Raw genomic sequence first — 12,325 nt, 5'->3', positions numbered from 1 at the left:
TATTATTGCACAATATTATTGAGAATATAACTGAGACTGTTATTGAGCAGTCTAGAGTGAACTTCAATAATAATGCACAATATTTTTTACCATCTAGGACCCGATTTAAAGTTCAGAGAGTTACCTATTGACTAACGTCTAGAGAAAATGTATTTCAGTGAATAGTCTCACATGTGAAGCATTTTATGATATCGTACGACAAACTAAAACGCTTCATCGGTCCCAAGCTCTCAGAAACTTATTTTGAACAATTAGTTCATGAGCCCACTCGAAGCGTAAATGGTTGCGAAAGCATACTTGACCTCTTAGCAACAAATAATCCTGGACAGATAGGGAGTATCGTGTCGAATACAGAGATTAGCGACCACAAGGCAGTTGCTGCTAGGCGGAATACCGTAACACCTACAACCATCAAGAAGAAACGCAGAGTATATCTATTTAAAAAAGCTGATAAAAATGCTATTAACACCGTTTTAAGAGACAGTCTTCACTCTTTCCTATCTGGTCATGTAAGAGTAGAAAGGTTGAAAGAGATAGTATCGATAGCAATTGAGATATACACCACGTAAGTTAATAAGTGATGGTACTAATCCCCCATGGTACACAAAACGGGTCAGTTCACGGTTTCAGAAGCAGCGAAAAAAGCATGCCAAATTTAAAAGAACGCAAAATCTCCAAGACTGGTAAAGTTTTGCAGAAGTTCGAAATATAGGGCGTACTTCAATGAGAGATCCACAACTAAATTCTATCTCGAAATCTGTCAGAAAACCTAAAGAGATTCTGGTCATACATAAAGCACACCAGTGGCAAGACGCAATCAATATCTTCACTGCGTGATAACAACCAGCCGAGGTGGCCGAGCGGTTCTAGGCGCTACAGCCTGGAAACGCGCGACCGCTACGGTCGCAGGTTAGAATCCTGCCTTGGGCATGGGTGTGTGTCATGTTCTTAGGTTAGGTTAGGTTTAAGTAGTTCTAAGTTCTAGGGGACTGATGACCTGAGAAGTTAAGTCCCATAGTACTCAAAGCCATTTGAACCATTCGATAACAACGGTGAAGTCACTGATGACAGTGCCATTAAAGCAGAGTTATTAACCACAGTTTTCCGAAACTCCTTCACCAAAGGAGACGAAGTAAATATACCTGAATTCCAATCAACAACAACTGCCAAGATGAGAAATGTACAAGCAGATATCCTCGGTGTCGCAAAGCAGCTTAAATCACTTAATAAAGCCAAGGCCTTCGGTCCAGATTCTATATCAGTCAGGTTTCGCTCAGAGTACGCTGATAAAATATCTCCATATTTAGCAAATATATACAACCACTCGCTCACAGAAAGATCCGTACCTAAAGACTAGAAAATTGCTCAAGTCACACCAATACCCAAAAAGGGAAGTAGGAGAAATCCGCTGAATTACAGGCCTATATCAGTAACGTCGATTTGCAGTAGGGTTTTGGAGCATATACTGTATTCGAACATTATGAAGTATCTCGAATGATTCAGAAATATCGTTCTTGCGAAACACAGTTAGCCCTTTATACTCATGAAATAATGAGTGCTATCGACAGGGGATGACACATTGATTCCAAATTTTTAAATTTACAGAAGGCTTTCGACACCGTTCCTCACAAGCGTCTTGAAACCAAACGCTGTGTCTATGGAATATCGCCTTAGTAGTGTGATTGGATTCGTGATTTCGTGTCACAGTTCGTAATAATAGTCGGAAAGTCATCTAGCAAAATAGAAGCAATATCCGGCGTTCCCCAAGGAAGTGTTATTTGTCCTCTATTGTTCCTGATCCATATTAACGACATAGGAAAAAATCTCAGTAGCTGTCTTAGATTGTTTGCAGATGATGCTGTCATTTACCGTCTTGTAAAGTCATCAAATGACCAAAACGAATTGCAAAATCATTTAGATAAGATATCTGTATGGTGCGAAAAGTGGCAATTGACCCTGAATAAAGAAAAGTGTGGAGTTATTCACACGAGTATTAAAAGAAATCCACTAAATTTCTATTACGCGATAAGTCACACAAATCTTAAGGCTGTAAATAATACTAAATACTTTGGGATTACAATTACAAACACCTTAAATTGGAACGATCACATAGATAATGTTGTGGGCAGAGCAAACCAAAGACTGCGATTCATTGGCAGAACTCTTAGAAGGTGCAACAGATCTACTATAGAGACTGCTTACACTATACTTGTCCACCCTATTGTGGAGTATTGCTGAGCGGAGCGGGATACGTATTAGATGGGACTGACGATGACATCGAAAAGTACAAAGAAAGGCGGCTCGTTTTGTATTATCACGAAGTAGGGGAGATAGTGTCACAGACATGATACGTGAATTGGTACGGTCATCATTAAAACGAAGGCGTTTTTCTTTGCGACGGACTCTTTTCATGAAATTTCAATCACCAGTTTTCTCCTCCGTTTGCGAAAACATTCTGTTGGCAGCCACCTACATTGGAAGAAATGATCATCACGATAAAATAAGAGAAATCAGGGCTCACACAGAAAACTTTGCTCGTTTTCCCCGATCGCCGTTCAAGAGTGGAACGGTAGAGAGACAGCTTGAAGTTGGTTCATTGAACCCTCTGCCAGGCACTTGATTGTAAATAGCAGAGTTAGTCACCAAAATGGAGATGTAGATCAGCGTGTATCATCTAAGCTGATCAACTCCTGTAGTGTATTTTTAGCGTGAGATTTCAGTAGAAGATCGTATCTGAACTGGAAAAGTATATTTGTTTTGATAGGGCAAAAGTTACAACTTCGATTAGAGGTCATTTTTGTTATATTATTTTGTAGGACACCTACATAGCAAAGTTAGTAGGTATAAGCGGAAATAGAAGTATTTTATCTAACAGTGAGCTAGATCACAAATGTAAATGAAACAAGTAATTAATGTGTTTTTTTTTTAATTCAAAGTAGGGAAGTTGAATTTATAATAAGTAGCTAGCAACAATGAACAATTTTATCATTTACTTCCTTAGCAACGTGAGTCGGTAGTTATCCTTCTGTCATTTCAATATTAAACAAAAGGAATTTTCATTACCGGCCTATGGAGGATTAAATATTTAAGAGCTAAATTAAATTTGCTCATTGTAAAGTGGTTTAATTTAAAAGAAAACAGAAACCTTAAAAACAAAAGGTTGATATCCAAGAACGTGACTTCACACTTAAGATATATTTATTAATGAAATGCAGGGTAACGACTGATAAAAGAATTAATCACTGGTAAGGAATCTCCCAATGTCGTTAACGATTCTAAAGAATCTTCCACGGTATTTTACAGTTCTAATAGCAAAATCATTTTGATTGAAACATCATTATCAACCTCTACAGAAAATTAATTATATATGTTATTGCCAGGCTGGGATTAATTTAAAAAAAAACTGCTCTTGCAGAAAGTTAAAGAAAGATGGCGATTGTTGGTGAGGTATTTTAATGACAATTACAATATTGTTGCCGTGCAGCGCAGTAATATCGCAGGCGTATGTGATAGGAATAAAATTACGTGATGCATCTACACCGATGGTGAAGAAGAAAACTAGCCAGCAGTCTTTAATAATAACCAGAATTTAGCTCGCTTGACTCGTTCTGTAACATATCAAAGCGATATGTACAGTGGTAGTGATATGTACCTTTTCTTTAATATCCAGTTGCCGAAAATCCACAAGTTTAGTCTCCGCGGTGTGTTCGGTTAACGTTCCGCACTATAAAAATAAAAAGAGTAAGGAGAGAATCCAACTGGATGAATCATCGTTAGCAAACTATAGTCAAATCAGTGGACGGAATACTAACTGCTAGTCAGCTGAAAATCCACGCTGTCTCAGACGAATGGATAAACAACATTCTTGGTCAAAGTGTGGAGTTTCAGTATGTGTGTTATTTTCTCCATTTAAGGATCTCGGCATGGTGCTTGACATTCGTGAGTCTCTCGAATTGATCATACTTTGTGGGCAGTTTTTCGATGTTGCGTTCTGAACACATGAACTGAGATTTTTGGAAGGAAAATTATAGTAAAGAGGTTATTATTACTATCAGTACCAATATTTTGGTACGCTTTCAGCCTTTTTCGAGTCAGTCTTCTACGCCTTCCTGATTTGTGGAACCCTGTCACTGTCCTTTTGTCGGCTGTCTCCAGTGGAGGACCGCAATCGCCTTCCTAGCCTCTATTCTTCTCCATCTCATTTGTGTACTGAGTCTTTGATGCTGTACAGTTTAAATGTTGTCGAATATTACTGAGTTGTTTCCATATAAATCCACATTTCAGAACAGTTCGAATACTAACCTTGAGCACGGCGATGTCGTTGATCCAGGAATCACTGGGGTCGTAATCCTGATGAGAAATGATGTCTGTCACATTGTGTTTGGTGCCCCCCTCGGTCACGATGTTGGTACCAGCTAGCACGTCGAATGTGTTGGAACTACAGCGGAAAAAAAAAACAAGAGTGCGTCACATCTTTGCAGAAGAGAAGTGGCTGTAACTTTACACAGAGCTGTTTGCAGGTAGACAGCGCTAAGGGAGATGCGTTATCGGATTATACAAGGCGGGGCGATGAACCAGAACTCCTCCGACGAGTTTCCAGAGGTGATAGTACCGACCAAACCAAGAAAATGCCTCTAAAACGGTCACTTTTTTGTTTATCTTCGACACGGTGAAACACATCACTTCTACTGCATGCTCTTTACTTGCTGTGCTTTGGGAGGAGATGGTATGGATCAAAACAAGAAAGAATATCCGGTAAACATGGGCTCTAAACTACATACCTTAAGAGCTGTGAGCACTCGTATAGTAGAAGAAATACGTTTCATAGTTGTGAAGACGAACAGTTGCCCATAATTCTTAAGTTATGCGATTTGGGGCCCACGTTTGCAGGACATTTTTTCTTGATTTGGTCCGTACTATTACCTCTGATAGTCCTTCGGTGGATTTTTGGTTCACCCTGTATAATGCAAAATATTTCATGCAAATGTTTTATACATACAGAAACTGAAACTGTACTTTACTCAAAGGTTGGTTTGGATTCCACAGACGTTTACTACGTATGGCTACACTGACAATGCTACACTGCTACCTTAATGCTATTACTGCCACTTACCTTGCCATTTGTAAAGGTGACTAACAGTTCAACTTGGACCCCGAACGACGCTGTAAGATAGCAGTTTTCATTACTGGAGTTGGGGCTGTATTCTGCTCAGTCAGAAAGGCATCCCTGCGCTCTTGGAAGGTGCGACTTGTATTTAACACTTCCATCGTGCACATACGAGAAAATGGATAAGACATCAGTAGAACAATATTTTGCATGGTTAAACACTAGAACGACAACATTCTTGTCTCTGATGTTCCTTGAAAACTCTACATCTGCAGCAACATCACACGGATCTGCGAAAATCCAGTCTCTTATACCTACCAAACCATTCTCGTCTCAGACAAGCCTAGACACATCTATAAATATACACTCTATAATTCTTTAAAACCATCCCAGGTGCTCCTAATTTATTTTAATTCTATGTTCAGAAAAGAAAGGGGCTTCTCTCTAACGAGAAAACGTTTTTCTCCAAAGTGACGGTGAAGATCGAGGAAATTCATACAAAATGCACACATCCAAAAAAGTATTCCTAAAGACGTAGTAAAAGAAGGCACTGGTTCGATGAGGCGCGACACGAATTTCTCTCCCGTGCCAACTTCTTCATCTGAGAGTAGCACTTGCAGCCTACATCCTCAGTTATTTGCTGGATGTATTCCAATCTCTGTCTTCCTCTACTGTCTCTACCCTTTACAGTTCCCGCTAGTACCACGGAAGTTATTCCCTGATATTTTAGCAGGTGACCTATCATTCTTCCCTTCTCCTTGTCAGTGTTTTCCGTACATTCCTTTCCTCGCTGATTCTGTGGAGAACCTCCTCATTCCTTATCTAATCAGTCCACCTTATTTTCAACATTCGTCTATAGTACCACATCTCAAAGGCTTCGACTGTGTATGCTCCGGTTTTTCCACAATCCGTTTCTCACTACCATACAATGCTGTGTTCCAAACGCATATTCTCAGAAATTTCTTCCTCATATGTAAGGCTTATGTTTGAGGTTAGCAAACTTTTCTTGGCCAGAAGTGCCCTTTTTGCGAGTGCTCTTCTGCTTTTGCTCCGTCCGTCATGAGTTATTTTGTTGGCTGGGTAGGAGAATTCCTTACCTTCGTCTATTCATGATCCATAATTCTGATGTTAAGTTTCTCGTTGTTCTTATTTGGACGAAAGTAAATACAAGGACTTGTAAGTGAAATGTGAGTCCAATTGTATATTTAAATTTTAGTACCGTTATGTATGAAAGTATGGCGAATGTTATGCGGGGATGATAGAGAGAATGTCGAAATACTAAACTCCTTTTTCCAAAACTATTGACTGAACAACATTATACTGAAATAGTCTTGCGAACTTCGAAATGATAGATTTTGAATTTGTCTCAAAAAATGGTTCAAATGGCTCTGAGCACTATGGGACTCAACATCTGAGGTCAATCTTTGTACAACGTGGTTGAGGGACTTCGGGTGCTCAATATAAAATGTAACGTTAAAAACACCTTCTACCGACTGTATTTTGAATCTGATTTATTAATGTGATCATTTCCGCAGTTTCACTGCGCTGTCTTCAGGCCTCATGACCAACGTGTAGAAGGAATTCAAGCTCACGTGCAGTAGAAAATAGGAGCCGGGATTAAGTAACTGATATCTATAGACTTCTAGTTTCAACAAAGTGATCCCTTCGTTCATCAATTGAAGACTCTTGAGTAACTGGTACCTGTAGACTTCTAGTTTCAACAATAAGTTCACTTCGTTCACAAACTGAAGACTGTTGAGTTTTCTTCAGTTGACAACGAAGTGATAGTGCTGTGGAAACTGGAAGTGTACGGGTGCCAGTTACTTAAATTTGGCCCCTGTTCCGACTGCACGTGAGGTTAGATTCCTCATACATATTGGTCAGGGGGCCTGAATATGGGGTAGTGAAACGGCGAAACTACTGGCATAAATAAATGACATTCTGAATATAGAGCAGCTGAAGGTGTTTTTAATTTTACATTTGATGTCGGAATTAGGTGAATATAGGATGGAAAAGCCACTGAAATCGCTCAATAGGAGGGAAGCCACTGGAATGATAGGATACCACTACGATTCTACGTACATTATGGGAAAGAACCTACTCCGCTTCTTGCAGCAGCCTACAGCAGTCCACTGGAGGAGTGAAACGTTCCTAGTGAATGGAATAAAGCCCAGGTCATTCCTGTTTTTGAGAACACACGCTGCGGCGGCGCGGTTCTTTCCGTCCCTTTACGACGAACCTGCACCTACCTGTGAACATTGTCTCAGCAGATCATCAGTAGGGAAGCCGAGCGAAACCTACTGTACTTCGACGTGAACCAGGCTGCAATTAAAGTCACTAATCTACGTTTCGGGAGAAAGTTTTCACACGAAATGAAAGGTTGGAAATTTTGTCCTCAATTAATATATTCTGATACTTAGGTGAACAAGTATCACGGCCAAGTCCGTGCTAGTCCTAACACAGTCACTCACAATCCCTTTCATTCACGTTAGCAAGTTTATGGTGTTGCATTTCCCGAAAACGTAACAGCTACAAAAATACTTACTGTTTTTGATTGATAATGCTCGCCAAATATTAAGTCTGTCGGTACCAAATGCAGTCACAGTTTTTAGTCCCCGACCTGCTCAATACGCCATGCGGAATATATGTCTTTTCTTGTCACAAAATTCACTTAAAAATTCTGAAATTTCTACACGCCCATCTGAATAATTATGCCGTCACGTATCACACTTTTGATGTATGAAACACTGCTAGATCCGGCAACTTATCGTTTCCATCGGAACTACTACACACGTCCGAACTGTTTCATGGCTAAACTCCCACTCTTCTCTAGAATAAGTCTTCTCTACCAGCACAGATAGGCGCGCGAAGAATATTGCTTTACCACCGGTCAGTTTACTCAACAGCCAATAGCAAAACAACATTCTCCCGCGTCGATCTACGCTTTTCATCAATAACCAATCGCAAAATAATAAACCTAACGACTGCACTTCTTACCGACGTAATTATCTAATATGCTGAAGTTTTGCTTATGCATAAAGTTATTTACTATTGTTATTTATACCTGAATTAACTTTCCCTTTACCATAAACTGGACAGATGAGGGGGAAAAGAAGGAGGGAGGAGAGGAAAAAACGAAAGAGGGGGAACCAATGGAGGGAGAGGACTCATAAGGGGGGGGCAGGCCAGAGGCGAGAGGGAATGGGAAAAGGCAGAGGAGGGAAATGCAAAAGGACTCGGGGGAGAGAAGAGGGGCACAGAGAGGGTAGGTGGGGAAAAAAGAGGATGGAAGGGGGGTAGAGGGAGCCTGGGAAAAGGACAGAGGAAAGGAGGGGGAGTGAGTTGATAGGAGGGATAAATGGAGGGGGAGAGGGCATCATCCAGGAGGGGGAGTTGATGGAAGCCACCATGGGAAAGGAGATGAAGGGTGTAGAGATGGAGGGTAGGGAGGACACAACGGTGAAGGTGTGGCAGGGGCGGGGATGGGTGAGGAGTGGAGAAACCACAGCGTGAGGGGGATCAAGGCGGTGGGAGGTGTAGAGTATGCGATATGTTCGAGGAAGCAGATGGGGGAAAGGAATGAGGTCATAAAGGATCTGCATGGGGGACGGGAGGCGTATACGGAAGATGAGGTTGAGTGCGTGACACTCAAGGATCTGGAGGGACTTACAGAATTTGGGGGGGGGGGGGCAGATATCCAGGCGGGACTCACATGTCCGGTCAGAGAGGAGTTTGAGGAGTCGGAGGCAGTTGTGGGCTTTGGATTGGATGGAGCGGAGATGAGGGATCCAGGTGAGGTGACGATGAGGGTGAGGTGGGCAGAACAGGCGCAGACGGTAAGGGAGAAATCCAGGAGCCGGAAGGAGCGAGTGGTACTACCTACGATGATAGCCTAGGTCTTGGTAGGACTGATTTTCAGGAGCCATTGGTTACACCATGCAGCAAAAAGGTCAAGGTGATTCTGGAGAAGGCGTTGGGACCGTTGAAGGGTAGGAGCGAGGGCGAGGAATGTGGTGTCATCGGCATATTGCAAGAGGTGTACTGGAGGGGGGGGGGCATATCTGCCATGTACAGGAGGTAGAGGAGAGGGGAGAGGACAGAGCCCTGGGGCACACCTGCAGAGGGGTAGAAGGTGTGGGAATTGGCATTGTGGACGGTAAGATAGGAGGGGCGGCGGGAGAGGAAGGAGGCCATCAGACGGATGTAGTTGACAGGAAGGGCGTAGGTTTGGAGTTTAAACAGGAGACCGGGATGCCAGACACGGTTGTAGGCCTTTTCGAGGTCAAGGGAGACAAAAATGGCGGAGCGACGGGAGTTAAGCTGGAGGGAGAGGAGATGAGTGAGGCAGAGGAGTTGGTCATCGGCAGAGAAGGAAGGTCAAAAGCCACATTGGGTAGCGGGGAGGAGGTGGTTTTGGCGGAGATGGTGATGGATGCGCCAGGTAAGGTTGGATTCCAAGAGCTTGCTGAACACCGATGTGAGACAGATAGGACGATAGGAAGAGGCATCAGATGGAGGCTTGTTGGGTTTGGAGAACATCAGGATATGGGAGGTTTTCCACAGGTCGGGATAGAAGACAGTGGCAAGGGCGACATTGTAGAGGGCGGCAAGGACTGAAAGGAAGGAGGGAGGGCACTGTTTGAGGTGGCGGTAGTCAATGCAGTCGTGGCCGGGAGCAGTGTTGCGTTTAGTGTGGAGTGTGAGGCTGATGTCCTGTGGAGTGATAGGAATGTTAAGTTCAGATGGTGAAAAATCCCCTGTGTCCATATCCATACTTCTTCGAAATGTTCCCACACTAAATCCTAATACATAACTCGTTAAACAATTATCTTCATATTAACCTTAAACCACACTCACGCATCATTCATACTGCTAAAACACATTTATAACATTTTACATACACAAAAGGACATAATAACACTTTATGAAAATACTAGAACAGTTTATGAAAAGCATTCTACTACTTTAGTGCACAATCTAAACTAAAATCACAGCCACCCTATCCAAAACTGTCATCTATCGGCTGATACATAAACTACGTGCGCGTCCAGTCTCGCGCCACCATCTGTCACTATCCAGCTCTGAGACACATCTCCCACTTAACCGCCTCCAAGGCAGGATCGTTATACGGCGCTACGCCTCAACACCCAAAACTATAGTTCTATATCGCTGACGTCAGTCCGTTTTTGGATTTGGAACACGTTATATGCTCATTATGACATTTCTGGAGACCGAAAACCTCCTGTGTAGGAATCAATGCGGATCGCACAAGCAATTATCATGTTAAATAAAGCCAGGTCGTTTTGTTCGTGCGCAAGGACCAGAAAGCACAAGTAGACCTGTGTCCATGGTAATGCTGTGTCCGTTGACTCCCAGAACACCTTCTATACAGTTCTGCCCTGCCACCTAATGAATAAGATTGTTGCGCACGAAATATGAGACCTGCTGCGCGACTGAAGAGCTTCTAGCAAACAGAACACAGCATATTTTTAACGGAGAGAAATCTTCAGACAAGAACGTAGTTGTGGGTGTACGTAAGTGTTACAGGTTTATTACTTTTCACAGAAAGTACGTAAATGACCTGCTCGATAATGTCGGAACATCCACGAGGCTTTTAGCGGATGATGCTGATGTAGTATTCATAGAACTGGTAAAGCTAGGAAATTGTAGCGATATGCCGCAGAGGACCGACAGCTGATACAGGCATTGGTGTTTGGTCCTCAGTGTTGTATTCACGAAGTAAGCTTGGCGTAGAACTTAACGGTGGCAGGAAGAGAAGCCCCTACAGCAGAAAGTAATTTCTATTTTGAGGTGGCTTGCTACTAAACAGCTTCGTCAGAGCGCCCAACAGATTTGCCTGTTCCATAGCGCATTTGGATGATATCTTTCAGGGAAATGGTGTGGAACGAGCCAGTTAACAGGATGGGTACATGTGATTGATGTTAACGTTACTGAATATATTTTTAATACTATTCACAAATTACATTTAAAAATAATTTTTTTAAATACCAGTACTACCAACTTTTAAAAATAAACTCGTCCACGGAACCGAATGGGTTGTCTATGAGAAATGGTTTTACGTTAGATTTAAGGCTTGTTTTGCTACATGTCATATATTTTATGTTATTGAGCAACTGATCAAAAATTTTGATTCTCACCCACTGACAGCTTCGCTTCTTGGTAATAAAGGTCGTTCTTTATCTAGTGTTGTAAATATGGACTTCACTATTCTTCTCAAATTGTGATGGATTATTTATGACGTATTTGATTAGTGAATATATACAGGGTGATTTTTTCCATCGTGTGCGAACTGTAGGGATTTATCGATGAGAGGTTACGGAAAAAATAGATCTGATGAACTTACGCCCGGAAATGCACGGTTTCCATGCTAGAGGCCATTGTAAGTAGGCTGTTTATGTTTTCTTATTGGCAACGTTACATAGCGCTCTGTATGAAAATCACTGGCTGTGCTGTGTGCAGTCTGTGGCTAGTTCGCATTGTTGTCTGCCATTGTAGTGTTGGGCAGCGGCAGCTGGATGTGAACAGCGCGCGGCGTTGGGCAGTTGGAGGTGAGCCGCCAGCAGTGGTGGATGTGGGGAGAGAGATGGCGGAGTTGAAATTTGTAAGACTGGTTGTCATGAACTGCTATATCTATTATGACTTTTGAACACTAGTAAGGTAAATACATTGTTTGTTCTCTATCAAAATCTTTCATTTGCTAACTATGCATATCAGTAGTTGGTGTTCGGTAGTTTGAATCTTTTATTTAGCTGGCAGTAGTGGCGCTCGCTGTATTGCTGTAGCTTGAGTAACGAAGATTTTTGTGAGGTAAGTGATTTGTGAAAGGTATAGGTTAATGTTAGTCAGGGCCATTCTTTTGTAGGGATTTTTGAAAGTCAGATTGCGTTGCGCTAAAAATATTGTGTCAGTTTAAGGACAGTCTTGTATAATTTTTTCTAAGAGGACGTTTCATATGTTGACCCTTAGCCGAGGATACCTCACTGGAATCTTCTGATTTTTTCTTGTAGTTTGCGCAAATAGTGCAGCCTTTGTTTATTGCTAGCGCGTAATTGTAGAGAGAATCTCCTTTGTAGTTGCAGTCTTTCATTGTTGTACAGTAAAACAGGTGTGCCACACATGTAAATTTGCGCCAAGTATTTCGCAGCTGCGCTTGCAATTAACTAGATATTATTTTCAGTGCTATGTTAATGTGTTTTC

General features: G+C 42.0%; 1 protein-coding gene across 1 annotated transcript in view; it reads right to left on the bottom strand.

Moving 5' to 3' along the window:
- Positions 1 to 12,325, bottom strand: part of LOC126456300 (mite allergen Der f 3-like) — a 50,317-nt gene that overhangs the window by 19,827 nt on the left and 18,165 nt on the right. Inside the window, exon 3 of the mRNA XM_050092054.1 lies at positions 4,303 to 4,438. Coding sequence (XP_049948011.1) covers positions 4,303 to 4,438 — 136 coding nt within the window. The remainder of the gene's footprint in view (positions 1 to 4,302; positions 4,439 to 12,325) is intronic.

Source organism: Schistocerca serialis, chromosome 1, assembly GCF_023864345.2.
Source record: "Schistocerca serialis cubense isolate TAMUIC-IGC-003099 chromosome 1, iqSchSeri2.2, whole genome shotgun sequence".
In the NCBI taxonomy this organism is placed as follows: domain Eukaryota; kingdom Metazoa; phylum Arthropoda; class Insecta; order Orthoptera; family Acrididae; genus Schistocerca; species Schistocerca serialis.
Note: the sequence above shows the minus strand (reverse complement) of the source record. Positions and strands in the feature narration are given on the sequence as shown.